Source organism: Thalia democratica, chromosome 4 (assembly GCF_965202585.1).
Source record: "Thalia democratica chromosome 4, ktThaDemo2.hap1.1, whole genome shotgun sequence".
Classification (NCBI taxonomy): domain Eukaryota; kingdom Metazoa; phylum Chordata; class Thaliacea; order Salpida; family Salpidae; genus Thalia; species Thalia democratica.
Window position 1 is genome coordinate 39,445,746 of NC_139168.1, and position 23,031 is coordinate 39,468,776.

The following is a 23,031-nucleotide window of genomic DNA, read 5'->3' on the forward strand; positions in this document are numbered from 1 at the left end:
AACCAATAATAGTAATAATAATAGTAATATTAATAAATATGATAACAATAATAATTATGATAATAATAATAATAATAATAATAATAATAATAATAATAATAATAATAATAATAATAATAATAATAATAATAATAATAATAATGATAATAATAATAATAATAATAATAATAACTGTAGTAACCAGAAAAATACCAATATCTGTAATACTTATAACGATGAAGTAATTAAATGTGGTTTTAAATTCAAGAACAATGTAGGTAAAAATTGTAACTGTCGTAAGTCGAATAAATTAAACTGTCCGTTACATGGTAACTGCTTAATTAAAAATGTTGTGTATAAGGTGCCTGTTTAATAAAGTTTAATTTTTTTCCTTAAAGTTTAATTTTTTTACTCTTTGATTTTTACATTTGAACTAAATCTGCTTTCTAATTCTATATAACTTTGATTCAATCATTACTAACATTCAATATATAATATACATGTTACACCGAGTTTCTGTGACTTTTATTGCCTTCAGCGCCGTTAAGTTTTATTGAATTTTATCGAATTACTAACTGATGGTTAATGTTTTATTTTTGTTCAGAATGGATTACATAAAAACAAAATTAATGTTCTTGCAGTACAAATTGAATAGTTTAGGTGGCCTCATTTACATTGTGACGTAATTATTAGTTGTAAAAATGTATTTTTTTCGTTAGTTAACAACCGTAAATTTTGATTTAGTTATCTTTCCTATTAACGTAAGTTGTTTGTTTATATTATATTTTGTTGTGTAATTTAGCTTACTTATTTATTTTAGACTTAATAATTACAAATATCATATAATTTTATAACAGTCGGATTTAATGTTAAGTATTTCACCTATTAATAACAATTATCTGTAGAATATATCTTATTTTAATGAAAACATATATACACCTACTTTATTCTATGCTTCTAATCTCTCATTACAGTAATTATTTTTTTACAGAACCCAGTTGAAGTGTGTTGATTCGTTGACACACAGAAACATATGTTGGCAGAATAAAGGAAGATTACTGTATAATTTGTTTTTATTCATTAAAATTAGCATAATTTAAAGTTGTTTAAAATCAACAACAACAACAAAAATAAATCGATGTAAATAAAAACTTATATCAAAAACTATTTTTCATCAGGCTTGTATTTTTCGTTACACATTTTGAGACGCTATTTTTCAAAAATTTTTTTTAGTAATTGTAAATGATAAATGAAATTTTTTTGTTTTTATAAAAACTATCAAATGTACTATTTTTATACAAAAATTTATCTTATTTTTAGCTTTATTAAGAACTTCAAAACAGTATCTAGTAAATTATAAAGTATAAACTACTTATAGAATAGCTTTTGTACAGTAATTCACATAAGTACAACAGTTTTGTTGCTACTAAAAGATATAATACGTGTAGAATTTAAAAGTTTAAGGAATCATTAAAAAAAAGTTTAATTTTATTTAATTCCAACTATAAATTTTTGTAAAATTTGTGTATTTCGCGTATTAGAAAAAAAAAACTGAAAATATTTTTTTCAATGGCCATACTTTTCTTTATTTTTGTATAGTTATAAAGCAATAACTATTAGATTCAACATATTATTTCGTACAACTAGCCGTAAAATACTTCTTTAAACATATCTCTAAATATATGATCATAAAAACAATGCTTTTTTTGCGCTTTACTGTTTGTTTAATTGAGTCAATATTGTTAAAAGGCTGTTACAAATAATATTTAACATTTAAATATAAAAACCGAAACAAATTATTAAGAGTTGCTGCTAATTTATAAGCAAATTTATTATTTGTATGAATATTTATTTTTTGGGAATTACTAACAATTTGTTTTTAAAAAATTTTTGAATTGATTTAGGAAAGTTTTTGCAGTATAATAATCTATATATATATACCCTTCTAATTGAAATGTTAACATTTTAAAATATTATTAAAAGTTTTATAGCTGCCATTGTTTTAAACAAGAAGATTACTAAAGTTATCATACATCTGTAGTATTATATGTTTAGTTTTTTCTAAAACTAATAAAAAAAGATCTCAACTTCTAGAGGAAAAATTGTATTTATTAAATTCTTTCAAGATATTTTAAAGCAGACTCAATTTCGGTCAAAGACCTCTTTAGTGTTTATTTAAAAAATGTATTCTATTTGAATAAATTTTTTTAGATAAGCACCGAATAAATAAATATCTTGAAAAAATTTAATAAATACATCTGTAGTTATAAATTTGAGCTAAAAAGTTATTTATTATACAACAAAATAATATTGTGCGTTTATTACTAACAGCCAGCATAAAGTTTAAATCACTACATTAAAAGTTTTTATCAATATAATTATTCAAAAGTTGTTTTATTGAAATTAAAATATTTTGTTCGTAAATTAGTTTTTAAAGGTTTTACATCTTCATTATCAAAACGCTTGTATATTTAAACTAGGTTGAGATTTAAAAGCTAAAATAAACAAAACTCAATCAACCTTGGTAAATGTTTTTATAAACATAGAATTAATTTTAATTTGAACTACTCAAACTTGTTCTAAAAATACCTTTAAGTAAATATTTTAGTTTTTAATACACTAAAATATTGGTTTAAACTAAAATACATTACGTTGATATTTTAGTACAAAATTATTAAAATTGTAAAAATTCATTGGCTACTAAACATTCTAAAAGTTTTAGTTTTAATGGTTTTGAACTTTAAATTATATACACTAAAAAAATTGAAATTGTTATAAGTATCGTGATTTTGAGGCGATAAAGTGTTTAAAGTTAAATTAAAGTCTTAGGCAAAATACTTTTTAAAAAGAAGTACCGACTTAAAGTTTAATAATCTAAATCATAGTTTAAAAAAAATTAATGCAGTGGACTCAATTTCTTATCGATATTATTAAAACATATATCGATATTATGTGTTTTTAGTGTGTATATTACTTTTAAATTCTTATTAGTTAAGTATAATTATAAAATTTTTATTTTGTATACCAAATCATTGTTACTGTTACTTTATTTAGAAATTATTTCTTTTACATATGCTGAAGAAAAAGTTGTACATCGTTTTTCTACATAAGTTTAATATACCTAAATCTAATTTAAGTCTATCTGTGTTTTTGTCAATAGTACTTTTTAAAGACTAATCAATTATTAAAGCTATAAAAACTGACATACTTATAATATTTTTATCTTTTATATTACACTTCTTAGATAATTTAATGAAACGAGATTGTTATATTAAGTACTTTTTTTATAATATCAAAATTGTGTACAAGTAATTTGCATTTCAACAAATATTAAATCTAATATGTTATAAATACTCTAGATAAAGAGCTCCTAACTTTAATTATAAAAGTTAATTCTTTCAATTTTCAGTGTGCTGTTTAGTATATTGATTGTGGATGTTTAAATATTACAAAGTACAATAATAAAACATTTTAAGATTAATCATGCTATTGCAATGTTTTACTAAAGAATAAATAACTACTATGCTAACTTTATGATAAATTTTATTAAAAAGATGATTCAATAAGTTTTGCCAAAAACCCTTGTATTCTTGAAAAACCTGGAATTTGACCATTTAGGCAAAAAAAATCTGGAAAAGTCTTTAATTTGAAAAATTTTGAAAAAAACCTTAAGTTCTGAACGAAAACAACTAAAAAACCTGGAACTGTAAATTATTTTACATGTAAATTAAACAAAATTTCAATGAGGTACAAAAAATCTATCATAAAAACAGTCGTATTTTTTTTTCATTAATGTTGTTATATTATAAAGGACTTTTTTTTTTAAATTGAGTTTATATTTTTACTAAAAATTGACTAGAAACTTTTTTTTACCGGTAAAAAATTCAGAAAACCTGGAAGAAATTTACAATAAATTTTTGCACAGCTGCCAAAAGATCAGGAAATCTTTAAAAATACCAAAGTCAGGAAAAAATGGGGGGTTTTTGAAATAGTCAGGAAAAGTCAAGAAATTTGACAAAATTTGAAAAAACGTCAGATATTGTCAGTTTAAATTTACAAAATTACTTATTTTCCAAAACCTTCAAATGGCAAAAAATTAATTAAAAGACTTTTATAGTCAGACTAAAACTGTAAAATTTTCCTATAAACTTACAAAAATACTTAATTTCCTAATGTAATCTGTAAATTATAATATTTCAACTTTTATTTTGTAGTAACAGTTATCTTCTTTTTTAACCTTTTCCTAAACCTAGTAAAGGCTTACAAAAATTTAGCTTTTGTACACATTTTAATTATAAAAGTTAAAAAAAAACTATTTTTGGTGCAGAAAATTGTTTTCTAAAGAATTTTTCTACTTAAAAGTTTTAAATTTTAATTATTAGCTTAAATTTGAGTTAATTGAGTCATTCGAAATTTTAATATGTTTCGTGTTGAATTGTTAAAACCTACCTGCGAAATTAAAGAATATTTGACTTAATGAGTACTTTTTTTTTTGTTAAATCATTAACTTTTTGTACGTTTTTAAATTAATAAAAAATAGCATACATTTAATTTTTAAAAGCAACGTAACTACGCGTTAACTACCTACTGTTTAAGTTACAAATGTTTATTGAAAAAAAAAATAATACAGTAACACTTTTTACTTTGGTACTTGATAGCAAAATTCTTTTAGGGTTGTTTTTCCTTTATATTTTTTACCGTAAATTTTAAAATTAGTATGGGTTCACATGAGTTGTTGGCAAGCTAATTTTTTTTATTAGTTCCTTGGATAAAAAGGCTGGTACCTGGTATACTTTAAGTCTGAGCTTCAAAAAGCTGAGTCGGCGTTTTTTAAACCTTTTTTTAAGACATTTATCCCTAACCCACCTTACCCGAACATAATAAAAATTAATCTAAAAAATAAGTTTAAACAATTAAAATTAAAAGTAACATCAAACAAAAAACTCATTTTTTTGCTGTGTCAGCTTTTTTTTTCAGCTCAGACTGACCTTTAAGTATACCAGCCTTTTTAGCCAAGGAATTAAAGATTTTAAATTTGCCAAAAACTCGTGTAGACCCATACTAATTTTAAAGTTTTTGAAAAAATCAGGTTTTTACCTACACAAACTTAATTTTTTTTTATTCAAATAAAGTTGTTTTAGAATGTAGTTTTTAAGATGACTTAATTTTAGTTATGTAATATAATATAAGTTGTTCAAAATATTGCTAAATGTTCAGTTATCAATAATTATTAAGACCCATTCAGGTCAGACTTTTTTCATAATGATTAGCGGTTTTGTAAATTATAATTATGTAACAGATTATACAATTCATTATTTTTTATTTAATGTTTAATATTTATTACTTTACTGACAAATAAAGCTTTAACTTAAATACATTTTAGTCATAATTTTTTTTTTACTATTTTTTTATGACAAACATTGTATAGTGTTTCTTTTCCATTTTAAATTAAGTTATCAGTAAAACAGGTTTAACTTGTGGTTGTAAATTAAAATGCTTAAGAAAAAGTGTTAAATTAGATTGCTAAAATAGTTTAAAATCCACAGCGGGAGTTATACAGCTGATAGTGATACAAATTACTAAACTATTTTTAAAAAACCAATTGCATATAATATACTTGTTTTAACTCAATGAACAAAATTATAGAAACTATTTTTAATAATTTAAGATATATTTCGAATCTCATTACTGCCCTACTTTAAATTAGTAATTAGCCGTTTAAATTATACTAGTTCAAAGTTATTGTGAAATGTATCTTATTACCTTTATTTTTTCCCAAAAAATATTCTTCATACAAAACTAAAACAGTTACAGTCTTTATAAGTATAAAAAAAAAAAACTAATTTATGCAGTGGAAAATAAGTTTTTGAAACAAAAATGTAGGATGAATTGTTCGTTCAAGTAACCTTAGCTTAAACAAAAACATTTTTTTTACTATACATTGATATTTGCTTATGTTAGTTTTTTATGTATTGAAATTGTTGCTATAATAAAAATTTATTATGATTTAAATTGAGAACTGTTAACTTTTGGCAACACTTCTATCAAGCATAGTTGTAAGACTTCCAGAACATAATATAAACACTGAACAATTGCTTGTTTGTTTAAACTAAATTTATTTGATAAACTGCGTGGTAATCTTCTTATAGAAATCAGGCAACTATGTTGTAAATAATTTAGTTATTTATCTATTAGTTCCTCATTAGTCATCGCACGCCAATTTCTTATTATATATATTTTAAAAATATTATATATTTTTATAAGTTTCGATGTACAGATCTACAGTTATTTATCAAATAGAGTTTGTTCTTAACAATTAAATTAAAGTTTCGTGTATTTATTAGGCAGTTGATATCTATATGCTTTTATTAATGTTCTTAACTAAAAAACTGTCATAGTTTATAACTTGGTCTTACTTTTACTTTACTTAACAACTTATTTGTTATAGTTTTTTATACTTTTTATTTAGTTTAAGCTAAATGTTTTTTTCTTTTATTTTTATTGGATACAGCTTTGTTTACTTTTTTTTTGAATATTGCAGCTTTATTTTATTTATTATTATTTTTTATTCTTATGTTATAGCTGTATTTTATTATTACTTAATTTTTAATAAGTAACAATAAGTTGGTAATAGAATCTAAATTCTAAAGCCTTTTTTTTTTTTGAAAACTTTAATATCATTTATTAATTTAGTTACTTCTTTTTTCTTTTTTTTAAACTATATGTAATGTTAAATAATTTGCTAAAATTATTGATAAATTTTAAAATAAAAACATTTCAGATTGAAGCTCTACCTTTTAACGTAGATTTCAATACATATTTAATGCGTGTATAATGTTAGATACTATTATATAAAAATTCTTATTATTTTTGGAATTTTTTTTTAAAGAAAAATATTTAATATTGTAAAGTTTAATAGTATCATTTTTCATTGAGTTTTTTGTTTTAGAATTTTAATTTTGACTGCGAAGTTTTTCTTTTCATTTTTAGCTCATTATAATTTTGATTAAGTTGGGTCCTGGGCATGACGTTAAACTGCTCTGGTGTATGAATCGATAACCAAAAAGTTTTTTGTATACCAGGTCCTTAAACCAAACATTTTGAGTGTATTTTTTTGTCGTTCAACGAAAAATAATGATAATACTATGAAAATCGATGACCGAGAGATCTTTTTGTGTATCCAGGTCCTTGAACCAAAAAGATTTGAGCAATTTTTTCGCGTTTGTTCAATAAACCACTTATAATAAAACTTCTTATTTAGCTAACTTTAGATATAAAAAAACATAGTTATAGCTTAATAAATGATGAGTTACGTTTTACGAAGTAAAACAAAAGTAAAGAAGACTTAAAAAGCTGTTTTGTTAATTTAAAACACTAAACAATATCTATACTTTTTATAAGTGTTCAAAATACTTTTTTCTCAGCTATTACTTTTTGTTTTTTTATTTGTTAAAGTTAAAAATGCTTTATAACTTCTTATCTTAAATTTTTTTTTTCTATTTTATAGTAGTTTTCTCAAATAGTTACAAATTTTACATTTATAAATCCTAAAGTTGCGTTAAAAAGATAATTATATTATAATGATGTATTTTTGATCAAATTATTAAGAAGAAAGAACGCTAGTTTTTTGTATTTTGTTTAAATATAGTTTATATTTTAGTGCAATTTGTTGAGTTTATTTTTTTACAGTTCATTAACTAAAACTTTAAATAGTTTTGAACCTAAGGTTTCTAAAAAAGTTAATTTCCAAAGGACTGTTTTCAAAAAAACACCTGTTTTATACAAAAGCAAACTTTACTTGAAATATACTAAACATTTTCTGATAGGCTTATTTTGGTTTTAAAACTTTTAATATTTTTTAGTTTAACTTAACATATATCATTTAATTCAGGGTCTTCAAAATTTATCAAGGTTGATATTCGGCCATTTAGCAATTGTTATAAAAATCGCTCCTTTTTATTAGATAGATTCCCTTTACTAGTTAACTTCTCCTGAAAGTTAGAATCGCTCCTCGAGGAGGGCATTACCTCTTTTTTTTCTGGGAAATACTGATTTTAAGAGTATCAAGTTGGCACTCATATTTAACTCAACTAAGCTATTATGTTTTACTACTTTAGTTCTTGAGCATGCCTGTTTGAAGCCAGAGTCAATAACTTCACTCTATAAATGCAACCAATAACCTATTGATTCTATATTTATTTAAAAACATATAACAATACCAGAGCTGTTCACAAAGATACAATTATGGTTTCATACGTTTTACAACACAGCCGGTTATAAAAAGCTTTTAAAGCTATCTTTTTGCCTAGAAGTAATAATAAGACAATCCTAGACTTTCCTTTAGTGCAGGGTTTCCCAAAGTGGGCCATGAGCAGCAAAGGAGCCAAAGGAGGGCCATGAGGTCATAATTTGAAACTTACACTAGATATTCTGGGGTTGCAGATAAAAAGCAAAAAATAAACTTTTAGGTGTTTTAAATGGTAGTTTTTAGTAATCTTGTTGGAGGGGGCCATAGCTTTTTAATTTCTTTAAAAGGGGCCTTTTGAAAAAAAGATTGGAAAACCCTGCTTTAGTGCAAAGGAGCAGCCTTTTATAAGTCCCTGGCCGATTTTCCTAGAAAAAAAATTGCTCGAAGGCCGCACCAATGTATAGAAAAAAAATCTATGTGAGCAGCACTTATTTATAACAACTTTGGTTATCAAACAAAAATACTATTTTAAAACACAAACTTGACAAAACATGCGATAATAATATACTAGAAACTACAAACTTTCAGACTAAAACCCTAGTTGTAAAATTTTACCACAAAAACTTTGTATACCGTTCTTTTAAATAAGTACTGTTTCTAGCGGAACAGTTCAACGCGGGCCGCAGATTCATGCTCTTAGTACCACATTTGACTCACGGACCCCAATAGCAACCTGCATGACCGTATCATTTTTTTTAACCTTAATTAGATAAAGTTTTTTTTTTAACTGTCTTATGAATTTTTAAGTATTACTTTAAAAATTATTATATCCTTTAATGTATAATATATAAATAAGCGGTTAAAAGTAGCCTGTTAAAGCTTTTTAAACTTATAACTTTTTAAATCAGTCGACCTCAGCAAGGACATCTGATAACCTAAACAGTAAATATGTCAAAGTTAATACTAATTTTAAAGGATAGTTTTAGTCAAAGTTCACAACTATACAAGGGCACTGCGAACGTTTGCAGTGCCAAGACATTTGATGATCTTTTTTGCGCCTTGATCAGTATATATTTAGTTCATGTTTGATTTATTTTTTCTTTTATTCTTTTTTTTTTCAATAATCTTACACATTTAAACTTTAAATGAAATAATTAATCATTTAAAAATTAAAGGTTTCAAAATATGTCAAATGATGCTTCAAGTTGTAATGAGAAGAATGAAGTTGAAGAGCATGATTCCAAAGATTATCATTTAGATGAATTTTTCAATTTAGAATTCTCATCTTTAGATTCAGAAATTTTAGATGAAGATTCAGAAGTGTCACAAGAAAATTCAGAAGTTTCACATTGGGAAGAGGATAATGAAATACCTCCTGATACTAATTGGTAATGATTTATTACAGTAGGAAAAGTTTTATTCACTATTTTGGTCAAAATGTTCATATATAGTTCAAACAAACTAAGCAACGCTAATATCTTAAAATTAAGCTATTAGATTTTGCGTCGTTTATAGCTAGTTTTTGCAAATGAATTTAAATTATACTATCTATTTTTTAGCTTTTCTAACTATATTTTGTATGTAAGTGAGAAAAATTACCAGATAGCTTTGATATTTTAGGTATTAAGTTGAGAAACGTTGTACTTTGTTCAAAAAACATAACATTTTTGTGGTGTTTTGTCAAGTGTACTTTTTCTTAGTTTCATTTTAACACAAGAAATTTCTGGTAAAAAAGTAAGTATAATGTTTGTAAACGAGTTTTTAAATCTGTAGGTTTAGTAAGTATTAAAGTTACCGAGTGGTTAAGTTTTTAGAAATAAGTAAAATATTAATTATCAATAAAATTTAAAGGTTTAAGTACTTGCCAAACAATTTTTCAAACTGGGATGAAAAACTCAATATTTATGAGCATGATTTAGCTAAAAACTATTATACCTATGACGAACACAAATGTCTGCAGATATTTATTAAAACTATCGAATCAGTTTTACATAAGTACATGTGTATTTTAACACAAAGTATTTACCACGTACGTCGTTTTCCAAGAAACGATTCAACAGGTAAAAGCAAGTTTATAGAAGTGAGAAAAAGTTTGTTTACGTTTTTGTATGCGCACAAAGACTTCATCAAATGTAACGCTGTAGTTTTTAAACCTTATGGCTCGATAAGAGTAAAAAAAGTTCGTTTTTATTATTTAGACGACGCTTCTAAGCTTCTAGACCAGGGTTTCCCAAACTCATTTTTTAAATCGCCCCTTTTTCAGAAATTTAAAAAATAATCGCCCCCACGATTTTACAAAGTAGTTTTTCTCTTGAGTATGAATTTTTGAGCCGAAAAAGTTGTGTTTAAAATGTAATTTAGTCTGGTACTTCTTATGCACGCACTTTTGGGCTGTGTCCAAAGTAGTTTACTGGGCTTGAAAAACTAAGTTACATTTGTTTTTTTATAAGCCCCGTAAAGTGTATTAAAATACTTAATTATCAAAAAGCCTTTTGTAATCTGTAATAAATCCTGTTTAGATATGAATTGTTTTGAAATTAATGAAACTTTTAGGGTAGTTGTGGACAACTTTTGTAGTCAGCAATTCATATTGACTAAAAAATCTTTTCTAGTTTCAACTCGTAAAAAATGTAATTGCAGGCTGCATATTTTAAAAAACAAAAAATATGAAAATTAAAAAACTCTAGCAAATTGTAATAAAATTATTTAGTATTATTGTGATCTAGGAAATACTATTGTGAACTGAAAACAATATTGAAAGTGTATTTCAAAATATTGAGTATCAAAAAACTAAATTTTATTCATTTTGCATAAGTAGTTTTCAAGGTACTTAGCGGGCCGAAATTTTACTGGACCTGGACCGTACGTTACCCATCTGAAATCTTAACTGAAACCTGACATTATGATAATCTCTCATATAACGATTTTAGGACATTTAGAAGTTAATACTAAGTAACTTATTTAAGCCGCACAAAATATTTGAATTATTTTTATAAATAGGCATATTCTAAAATTACTATACCAGAGATTAAAAAACTATAAAAGTCTGAACATTTTATTTTACACATAATAAAATAAATATTAAAACCTAATTTTTGATCTAGTTTAGGGAAGTTTGACCGACTGGTTGATTATCTCACATGAAAAGTGGTTTTATCAACAGCTTCAGTTAATGCAGTAAAATTATTATTTTCAAAGCCAAGATATATCATAAGCAAGTTAGTTGTAAAGTTGGAAACTTAATTTTAAACTTTTTAAACTATATGTTTTGTAGTAGAATACCATTAAATAGTATTTGACTTGGAATAACCTTTAGGAAAATAAACCTTGATTTTAACATTATCTTTTTTCTTAATTAAAATTCAAAAACAAATCAAAAATTTTACAGTTAATTCTATGAACAGAAAGTAATCGATTGAAAATTTCGTTTAATTAGGTTAAACTTTTGTTTTGTAACTGTAGCAGTCTTTTTGATGGCTTATTTAAAAATATTTAAATTTATTTTTTCTCTAGTTTTTAGCCTGTAATAATTTACCAGAAGAAAATAGTAAAAAAGTAAAAGCTAAAGTTGAACTATTAAAATAAACAACCTATTCTAATTGCTAATATATTAAAAATTAAGATAAAACAAAAAAACAGTTGTATTAATATTTTAAAATTCTTTGTTATACAAATTTTTTAAGAATAACAAACCAAGTTAAAAAATAAAATTGAGTTTAAGAATCTTTTAAATCAGAAATTTGAAGTCATTTCAAATAGAGACCTCAAATTTGTACTCTTTTAAAACCAAATAAAATTTTTTAAATAAAAACTTTAATGGTTATTAAGATTGTTTTATTTATACAGGTTAAACAAGTAATAACAAAAATATGTCAAATAAATTTATTTTAAACAAATACTTTAATCACTATGCTATAAAAACTTTTAGTGTAATGTCAACAACAAATATAAACAAAAAAATTAACCAGGTAAAAATAAAAATATTAACAGATTTAAAAGAACATAAACCATTTAATAAATACAGTAGACTTCCGCTTGATTTCGCACTTTGAACAAAATTAAAAAGTACAAACTTAATAATTATTACCTTTTTTTTTTACAAAATGATAAATCTAAATATGTTATATGCAATAAGGTTAGGAATAAACATAAAATCAACTAAAACATAAAACTAACATTGATTAACAAAATAGATCTATGTAGCTATTAAATATTGTGTATTTTTACTTTGTTCATACTTAGTTAGTAATAAACTTTATTTAAGTTAAATTTTAGAAAATATAAATTTGCACTATTTTTTGGGTAAAAAGTGCGAACTCAAGAGGAAGTCTACCGTAATTAATGTTTATTAGGCATTATGCAAACCTGTTGAAGAATAAGTAACTAAATAAAATTTTTATTATCAAAAAATTTCTTAAGTACAATACAAACCAGGTTAAATAAGAAGTATTTTAAAAGATCAAATAAAATAAAAAAACTTTCATTAAATAATGTCTGCTACTGAAGTCTAATATAATGTGAAGAATGAGGTTCATGATTGCTTGCAAGTTTTTCTAATCTGATTCTTAATCAGTAAAATAAAGCCTCCTTTACAAATATCTAGATTAGATATTTTGCTCAATATGTTGATAACTGAACTGAAAGCTTTCTCAACAGCATAGCTAGAAGGAAAAACTATAAACAACAATCTAATTTCCTCTCAAATGATCGGACAATTTTGCCTTAGGTTTTGTTGAGTCCAAAAACTATCATATCGTTCTTTGGAAAAATTTATTTTAAGTTCAAGGTCAATTTGTAAGTCTGAGAAGGTTTCCTGTACGTCGTTTACTTCAAAAAGATCTGCCTCGAAGGGATTCATACTTTTATCTTTATGATAGCTTTTTTGTGTCAAATCGAAATTTTACTACTTAATATGTTGAAATTGTAAAAAATTCCAGACTTTTTAGGTTTTGTTTTGCCTAAATTGTCAAATTCCAGGTATGTCCAGGTTTCTAGACAAATTGGCAACCCTGTACAGTTTTATTTCTTATTCTAACTTTGTTACTATTCAAAAAACAATTAGAAGTATCATGAGGTGATAGTTAATAATATATAACATAAATTTTTACAAACTATTTATCATCCTAATTAACATATATGTAAGGTTATAAAATAGTGAAAGGGATTCCGATTGTCTATGACCTATGTAATTGTAGAATAAGAAAATATATGAATAAAAATATGTAATTTACTTGAAAGTGGAAGTCATAATTACTTGATTTTTTTCTTTATATTTTACATAAACAAAATAATATTATATGTTTTGATTTTAAGAAAACAAATAGAGAGATCTCAACTGCTGGAGGAGAAGTAATATATTTATTCTTTCAAAAATTTATTTTGCAAACTAAGTTTCGGTCAAAGACCTCGTCAGTGCTTAAATAAATCTTATTCAAATAGAATATTCTATTTGAATAAGATTTATTTAAGCACTGACGAGGTCTTTGACCGAAACTTAGTTTGCAAAATAAATTTTTGAAAGAATAAAAATAAACAAAATAAACTTTTTTCGTTTAAGTTTTACCTCAGGGTCAAAAATTTAATAGCAAGCTAAAATTAGTAAAATAGAAAGATAAAAAACAAAAATTTTATGACAGCCAAACATTTTAAAATCGCCCCCTTTTCGCCCCCTTACTAGTTATCGCCCACCCTTTCGCCTCCTTACTAATTATCGCCCCCGACTTACTTAAATCGCCCCCAGGGGGGCGATATCGCCCACTTTGGGAAACCATGTTCTAGACTATACAGTAGACTACCGCTTAAGTACGCAAATTGAACCCGACCAAAAAGTACGTACTTAGCACGGGTAGTGCGTACTTTTTGACGACATAGTATAATATGAAATTTAGTTGTTAGTTTTCTTTCTTACAACTAGCCACCAAGAAATTAAGCCAAATAAACAAGTCTTTTTATTTTAAATAACATTTAATACATATTTCTAATTATTCTGAATAGATTGCTAGTCAAGCTAAGTTTAGTTTTATTTATTACTTAAAACCATTTTTCTGTTATTTGCTAAATTTTTCGGTTTAGATTAAACCAATTTTTGTTTTTTATAGCTGATATTTTTATTAAACATTTAATTAAGAAAGTAATACATTTATTATAATAATAAAAAGTGTTTCATTTTTTTTTTGAAAGAAAAACGTTTCAGGACTGTTTTTGTTAGAAAATTTATATCAGTAGAAACATTTATAGTATAAGTGCACAATGATAAGATGCTCATTAATTTTATTTTTGACTTTAGTTTTTTGTTGTTGTTGTTGTTTCTTTTTATATGTTTATTTTGACTTTATAAAATTTGTAACTAGTTTTTGTGGTTAACTAGTTTTATATTATGTCACATTAAAATTAGCCTTTCTTTTGTAGATATTCTGAAAGTTTTTGAATAAAAAAAATAGAAATTTTATAAAAATTTAGAAAATTTAGAAAAATGGATGGAAAGCGTCAGAAAATGACTCTATGGAACAAGTCTAAAGATAGAGGTAAAGTTGCACCACCAAAGCCAACATGTGGCTCCCGTGATAATATGAGGGAACTTCTTAGGATTTTCAATGTTAAAATGAAAATAATTCTCGATTTTGTCTTTCTGGATAAGTGCGTACTTAAGGCGCGGTGAGTACCAAAAAAATATGCGTACTTAAGCGGTAGTCTACTGTACTTACTTTGTAAAAACGGTTGGATGGTTAATAAAAATAGCTGGTTATAAATACTTAATAAAAGACACATTTTCAGTAGATATTAAGTATACATATAACAGAAAGAACACTCTAAAAGCGTTGAAAAACTTGTCTAAAGTAGAAGCATTAACAGAGAAAAGCATGGAAAACTTAGATGAGAATTATTTCATTGGTGAAAACAGTTTACTGAAAACTCACCAAACAGATTCATACGACGGCTTAATTGATTATTTAGAAAACGATTTTTTAGAGCACACTATAAACTTTAAAATTGAGAGTTTTGTAGTGGATGTTGTAGCAGAATATACATTGTTTATAAGGGTAATCTCAAAAGTTGACCCTGAGAGTAATGATTTCAATTTACACTTAAAAAAATTTAAAGAAGTTTCAAAAGAACTTTTTAATTTTGCAGTAGCTCACAAAAAGATTATTGAAATAAAAGATGTATTTATTATGCATTCTTTAAAAACAAAACTTAAATTCGCTAAAGTTAGTTTTGATTTTTCAAAAAATGGTTTGGATTTTTTGAACTATATTGATTTTGAAAACTTGGTTAAAAATAAAAAATTATGGGAGAAAAAATATGGAAAAAATATTGACCTTTAAATTAATTTTGTTTTTTATAAAGATAATGTAATGAAAGCATTTGAATCGTAATCAGACTATATATTAAAAACATAATAAGATTTGGAAGAAATGTGTATTAAAACAAAATATGTGAAAGCACAAATCAAGAAACTTTATAAAAAAAGAAAAAGTTCGTATACAATAGAATTTCTGGTTTCAAACAAGGAAAAGTGTATCGTTCTTACTTTGACCAGCTTTGTTCCACGTATGAAGGATCTACTGACGAGAACGGAGAAATGTTAAAATGCAGCATTTGCCTGGATTACCTGGAAATTGGTGCTGATGTTTGCCGACTGCCATGCGGTCATTTCAAGTGCAAGACTTGCATTGAAGAATGGTTTTATATTAGAGATTATACTTTGGATGAGCGTTCGTATCAAGCTTCGGAACAAAGAACAAGAAATCAATGTACGGTTTGTAGGCACATATGCTCTTAATAATTTTAATAGTTAAGTGTCCTGGACTAGAATTGAACTGTGTCCGTGGTGTACAACTCGCTAATCGAAAGGGTTTTTTCTGCACAAGGATCTTGGACCGAACTTTTTGAGCGCTTTTTTTGTCGTTCAATAAATTAACAATTTTGTATAGAACTTATTTATTTATTTAATTTTTTTTTTGATAAACACGTTTAACTGATACTAAGTGTGTATTAAACAAGAAAACTAGTCCTTAAAAAATTAAGATTTTTTATTAAAAAAAAATCGACTAGCGAATGCAATAAGAAGCTAATTTTTTTTAGGTTTTTAAATTATACCATATGTTTTATTTCTATCTAATAGTAATTAAGTTTAGTACTTGAAAAAAATGTCACTTTAAAAATAATATTAAAATTTATTCTTATTTTAAAAACTATCATAAATTTTAATTTCATAATTAAATTAAATATTTCCATACTTTATGTAACAACAAAAAGTTGATTAAAATGTAGGCACGCTAACTTTTAAAATATAAAGGCAAAATTCAAGGCCTTAATGAAAAAAAAATATTAGTTGTTTAAAAAACAAACTTTTTTTTTCAGTTTAAAATTGGAATTTTCTTTTTGTAATTTCTTTAAATTAAGTTCGAAACATACTGATTTAATTTATTTTATAACATTTATTTTATATACAACATTATTACGAGCTTTAGCTGAAGTTCTAGTAGCTACCAAAGCTTTTTTTTTTACATTTAGACGTTAGCATTGTACACAAAACTAATCTTTAATATTTTTCAAAATGTCTTTAGATAATGTGTTCTATTTAACGTTTTAAAGGTAACTGATAAAAATTAGCCAGTTTAATTATATAGATGTAAACAAAGTAAATTTAGGCGTTATAGTTTTCAATAATACTTTATCTTCAAATTAAAACTCTACTAGTACTTTGTTGAAGAGTATACCAAATTTTAATTTATTTTTAAATCTTTTTTGCTAAAAGTATTTTCATTGAAGAATAAAAGCATATTTTATGTTTATTTCTACGGAGTATCACTTTCGCACCATCTTCACGTTTTGGTAGACAGAACTATATCTTTATTCCGATTCTTTATTTTCAAAATAATGCCATTCATTTTAAACCCTACTGTTAGGCGTCACCCCTTTATTTTTAAATTAGAATTGCAACCCTGAATCTCTCTTCAGTTTTGCTAGACTATAAGAGCTCTTATATGTGTAACAACCGTAACAAGTACAAAACATTTGTTTGACTATTTAACTGTTACCAACAAATTAAAAATAAGTGTTAATATTTATAAAGCATTGTTTTTGTCCTGGACAAAACGTTAAAAGGTATCTAAGTGGTGTGCGACTCGATAACCAAAAGGTTCTTCGTGCACCAAGTCCTAGGACCAAATATTTTGTGCGCTTTTTTGTATCGTTCAACAAAAATATTATGACCATTTATAACTTAAAAATTTAGCAAATAAGCACACTCAAATCTATCAAAATATGTAAAGTTTATAATTGAACACTGATTTTAGTGAACTTTTTTTCTTCCTTTTTCTTTTTTTCAGGGGTTGCGCAGGTTCTAATAAAGCAATCAAAATAAGCTATTGGGTAAATGTGACTTCATTGCTATAATATTTAATTATGCAAAAGTTGTTGCAAACAAGCAAAACAAAAGTAAAACATCTCAAGTAAATATAGAGATTAAAATAAAAGACATGTATTAAAAACATAACTTTTTCATGCCCTTAGAACTACACAACCAAAAGTACTTAAAAAGTATATTCTAAAAGATTAACTAACAAAAAAAAACTAAAGCAATCAAATCCAAAATTTTATCTTAAAACCTTTAATTATAATGTTAACTGTAACAGCTTTTACATCTCTTTAATAAATTAATTAGTTGTAAATAAAGCTATACTTTTTAATAAAGTATATTAGTTATGTTAGTTTTTCGACTTAATAGTCTATCAAGTTCTCTTAAAAATGTATTGCAGAGTAAATTGCTTACCTTTTAGAAACACTAATTTCTGTGTTTCAGCTTTTATTTATGATATTTTCTGAAATTGTTTGGTGTTTTGGTTTGTTTAATTAATTATAATGTTAAATCATAGTTGTTTTTTGATTTCTGAACTGAGGTTGTTTAGTTAAAAAAGTTTTCAAATGATTTACGAAACAACATCACTTGTTTTGCTAAGTACCAAAGTAATTTTTAGAAGAAGCTTTTGTTTTAAAAAACTAATGAAAATCTGTGTTCTAACTAACTTGATTTTTTTAATCATTAGTCAAGTTTTTAAATTTTTTCTTTCATATGTTCAAGTCTATTTTCTAGTGAATTTGATTTATCGTTATTATGTTATTAAGCTGTTACATAAACGAATTTTTGTACAACCATTATTAAGATAAAGGTTGCTAATGAAAGTACTTACTTACAATATTTAAAGATCGTATTAAAAGTCCTGGACCAGACGTTAACTGGTAGCCGTGTTGTGCGACTCGATAACCGAAAGGTTTTATTGTGCACTAGGTCCTAGGACCAAATATTTTAAGCGTATTTTTCGTCGTTCAATAAACTATGTATGTATAAGCTCGGTAGATAAATATGTCTAAAAACTTTTATACTTAATAATAAAATGTAAAGTTGAAGTGCTGAGACAAAAAATATTTATTTAGTTAAAATAAAGTAAGATAAGCTTTCATTAAACAATTGCGTTATAGTAGTTTTTTATTTGTTAATAAGTATGTATAAATAGTTTTTCATATCTATGCTTTTAGCAGCTGCACACGTATATTTGAAATATGTACCAAACCTATAGAATTATTTCATAGTTTTGCTAATGTGTTTCTTTTTTAGCAGCTTCAGTTTTCATACACCTTTTTTAATTTCATTAAATTTTATGTACAAAACTTTCTACGTACAAACTGCATAGCTTCAACTTGCCAAACAGCAATTGTTATAAAGTACAAACATAAAGAACAGTTGTCTCCCTGCTTGTGTTCGCACTTTGAACACAGCCAAAAAATAAAGCTCAACAAAATTATAGTTTTTAACACAATTGATCAGAATCTTTGCAGTCTGTTACGTTTTCTATTGTGCGTTAAACTTGATTAAGCTTAACTAAATTTGCTTGGTTTGTCAAAAAATTTCAATGATTAATACTTAAATTGATGGTCAGTATGATAACTACGCCTAAGAAAGTATAATATTATTTCAATTAAAATTGAGAAAAAGCTAAGCTTCAGCGTTTAAAAAGGTACAAAATCGAATACATAGACTTGAAAAAAATAATGTAGTGTTTAAAAGCATACTATGCTAAAAGTTTCCGAAATGATATGTATCAGGTAGAAAATACAAATACATAATATAAAAACTTAAGTACTATATTTAAAATCTTTAATTATATATAAAAAATGAATAAGACTTCGTTGATTCTTATTTTCATAAAAAATTATAAAAGTTTCTTAGTAAAGTAAAAGAATATCTATAATAAAAACTATTGAGTTAAAAAAATAAAGTTACGACATTAAGCTGACTCTATAAAGTATAGAAAAAAATGATAAATTACAAATTTGCTTACAAAAAATATATCTAATATTACAATATTTTTATAACATAGTATTCTTTTAACAAAAGTTTATTAGAAAATTTTTTGCGAATAACACAACAAAAATACATTATGTTATAGATTTAACTTAAAAAAAAAAGAATTTTTGGTAATTTTGAAATACTAAAACTAAAAGTTAAGAAACTCAATGTTTTTAAAACGTGTGATATTTGATACTCGTTTTCTAAAATCACAAATTTTCATTATGTCTTACAGAAATATATATGTAAACAAAGCAAAAATATAAAGTTTTTAAATTGCGATTATATTATAATTAGAACCTATTTTTGAAACATTATTAAGAAACTAATACTAAATTTAGTAATTTTCTGTTAAATTAATCGTTTTATGAACAAGAATTATGCATGTGATCTGTACAATAAGGAGCTGTTGTACGTTGACATATGAGACTTATTTGGATGCCTGAGACGATTTTCCCTCCTTTTCAGGTTGTAATAAGCAGGAGTTTTGTTTGCGGACAAGTGTTCTCTATTTTCAAGGTGCAATGATTTGTGTGTGACGTCATACCCAGCTAACTTAGCATTCTGTTTTTATTTTTTTACAAAAGTACTATAAGTATTTATAAGACACCATTAGAAGTAAACTGTTTTTATTGACCTATCAACACTAAAACCTAAAAATTTTTGTTTACAACTGTTTCAAATATGTGCTTGTTTTTATTGCTTCTAAGTTTATTTTAGTACTACATAAGTATAATTTAATTAATCCAAGAAAATGAATTCTTTAACTTCTAAATACTTGTTTTAAATAAAGAATGAACTAGTTTTCACTAAAAAAATAACTGTTTAACATTTCATACTTGAGAAATAAGTTTTCTGTTCTTCATATCAATTCTCCAGGCCTGAACGTACAACTTAGGTATCATGGGATGACTTTTTGAAACAACCTTTTTATTTACAGAGTAAGGTTTAGATGTTATTTTTACTGGTTCAGGACTTATTGTAGATTGGTTTGACCTAAGGTAATTGCCTTTTTGTTAAAAAAAACAATAAGATATATACACTCTACTGTGTTATTTTTTGGTCATTTTTTAACTTTTAAGAATTCCTTAAACATGTCCAATTTGAATTAGCATCGAAACATGTTAGTCAAATAAATTTTAAATGTGGGCATTATAAGAAAAAGTGTTTATATAACAATATGTTCGTTAACTAATAATGAAATAATTTATAATAAAACTATATCAAAAGTCTATAGAAAAACTAATTGTTTAGATATACTATCTATATCCTAATCTATAAATATTGTATTTGAATAAGATTTACAATTTGAAAATCCGCTTTGCGGTGAAACAGTGTAATTGTGTTTCTTAAAATAATAAAACTTTAGATATACTATCACCTTAAATTTTGAATTAACTTTTGAGCAAGTTTTTAGTAAAAGTAATTTTGTAAACTTACTCTTTATCTGCTGTCATCATATTTCAACTTTGATAGACTAAAAAAGTTTTAGAGTTTTACGATCAAATTTTCTTTTACTTTAAACTATAATTTCTAAAATGTAAATTTAGAATCAAAACTACATAAAACAACAAAAAATAAGTTATTTGTCCTTTTTTCTGATACAATATACTATATAAATAAAAACAAAGTTTAAAAAACTCAATTTTTGATACATATGTAAAAAATAAGTGATTTATATATAACTAGATAAAACAATATTGTGCTTATTTTTTTGAACTTCTTTCTTTTGGTTTTCGATTCTTGAATGATTTCTAACGATCTCATCTTTATAGAACTGTAAATTAAATAAGTAAAATTCGTAGCATTCTTAGTTTTTTTGACAGAGCTTAAGTCCTTTAAAACAATAAACTAATAAAAAAGCATTAACTATTATGTTTAGTAAATATATTAAACTAAACTTAATTTTTAACCAAAACTCCAACTTTTTATACAATTTTTCGATTCAAAATTAGTTTTACTTAATAGATTGTATTAATTAAAAATAATTTTACAAAAGTGTAAACTACACTATGATAAAAATAAAAAATTGTAAAGGAAAAAAAAAAACTTTCTATCTTTTACCTATTAGTTTTTAAACTATCACGTAAGCTAATTAAGTTATGATGTTCTACATTTATAAAAAACATTTTGTTTTTGATATTTTTTATTTATTGAACAACAAAACAAAGCATTCAAAACATTTGGTCGTAGGACTTGGTATATGAATCTTTCATTTATCGAGTCGCACACCACTTGGATACCTTTTAACGGTCCAAGTGGTGTCCAGAACAATATAACTACTGTAATTAACTGATAACTGATATGTGAAATAAATATTGATAAATAACTGATAATTTCTGTTTATGTTTTTTAATAGAAAAAAAGCTAAAGTTGTTGTTTAGCTTTAAAGACAATCAATTCTTAGTTTTATAGAACTTAAGTTTAATAAATCTAAAATCTTATAGACATTTATAAAAAATAAATAATAAAAAATCAATTTTAGCAACTCAAATGAGTACTACACTATATCTAAACAAATAAAAAAACGAGCTTAAAGTAATGAAATACAATTGTTCTTCAGAAATTCAAGTGTGCAAACAAAAGTCAACTTATGACGTCATAATACAAAATTGTTTACTTTAGGTTTCTATGTATTTTTTGTACTCAAGATAAATGAAATATATTTACAAAAATAAATTGTAAAATAATAAAAAAGTAGATTTAAATCCAATATAGAACTAAAAGACTTTGTTTTATTTAATTAAAATATGCTTATAACTTTTAAAACTTAAACTATGAAAATTAAATAGTTCAATTTTCTTTGGTTTTAAATTATTTGAATTTTGTAGTAGATGTAAAATAAAAAAAATTTTACATATCAGTATCAATTGTATTTATACAGGTTTGACTTCAAAACCAAATAGCAGAGTTTGTTAAAGTAATTAAAGATAAAAATGAAAAATAAAATCTTAATTAGTTTATAAAAACAAATTTTATAAAAGTTAATTATAGTAAAAATATTAATAAAAGAAATTGGAAAAAATAAATTTAATAAAACTAAGCCAATTAAATCTAAACGAGGGGAAGCAATAGGTTTATAGCTTTAAAATGAAGCATTTTACTTTTCAAGATAATCTCATTTTGTTGTTCATTTCTTATACAAATAATGACTTTTAAAAATACTATAAAACTTTAATTGAAAAATTAAGTTTGAAATAGTTAAGTTTGCAAGCAAAAAACTCTCACAATAACTTTACACTGTAATTTATTTTGTAAAATAAAAGTTGACTAACATGTTCTTATATCTATTGTTCAAAAAAAAATTATATTAAAATGTAAGTATAACATTTAAAGGTAAGTTAAAACAGTCAGAGTTTAATAATATCCTAAAAAAAGTGTGATAAGTTATATTTTAGGCTAAAATTATTTTGAAATGAGTAGACTGTTTTTTTAAACAAAACAAACTTTTTTGTAACGTTAAGAAAGGTTTTTGAAACTTAGTTAAGAACTTAAAAACGATATATTGTTA

General features: G+C 24.5%; 1 protein-coding gene across 1 annotated transcript; it reads right to left on the reverse strand.

The window, feature by feature from the left end:
• Window positions 1–19,557: 19,557 nt before the first annotated feature.
• On the reverse strand, window positions 19,558–21,055 carry LOC145834859 (uncharacterized). The gene is made up of 3 exons (XM_082942379.1): window positions 20,961–21,055; window positions 20,360–20,516; window positions 19,558–20,084 (listed from the first exon to the last, which is right to left on the reverse strand). Exons 1-3 carry the CDS (start codon window positions 20,978–20,980, stop codon window positions 19,899–19,901), a joined length of 363 nt encoding a protein of 120 aa, XP_082798505.1. The 5' UTR covers window positions 20,981–21,055; the 3' UTR covers window positions 19,558–19,898.
• Window positions 21,056–23,031: the final 1,976 nt, after the last annotated feature.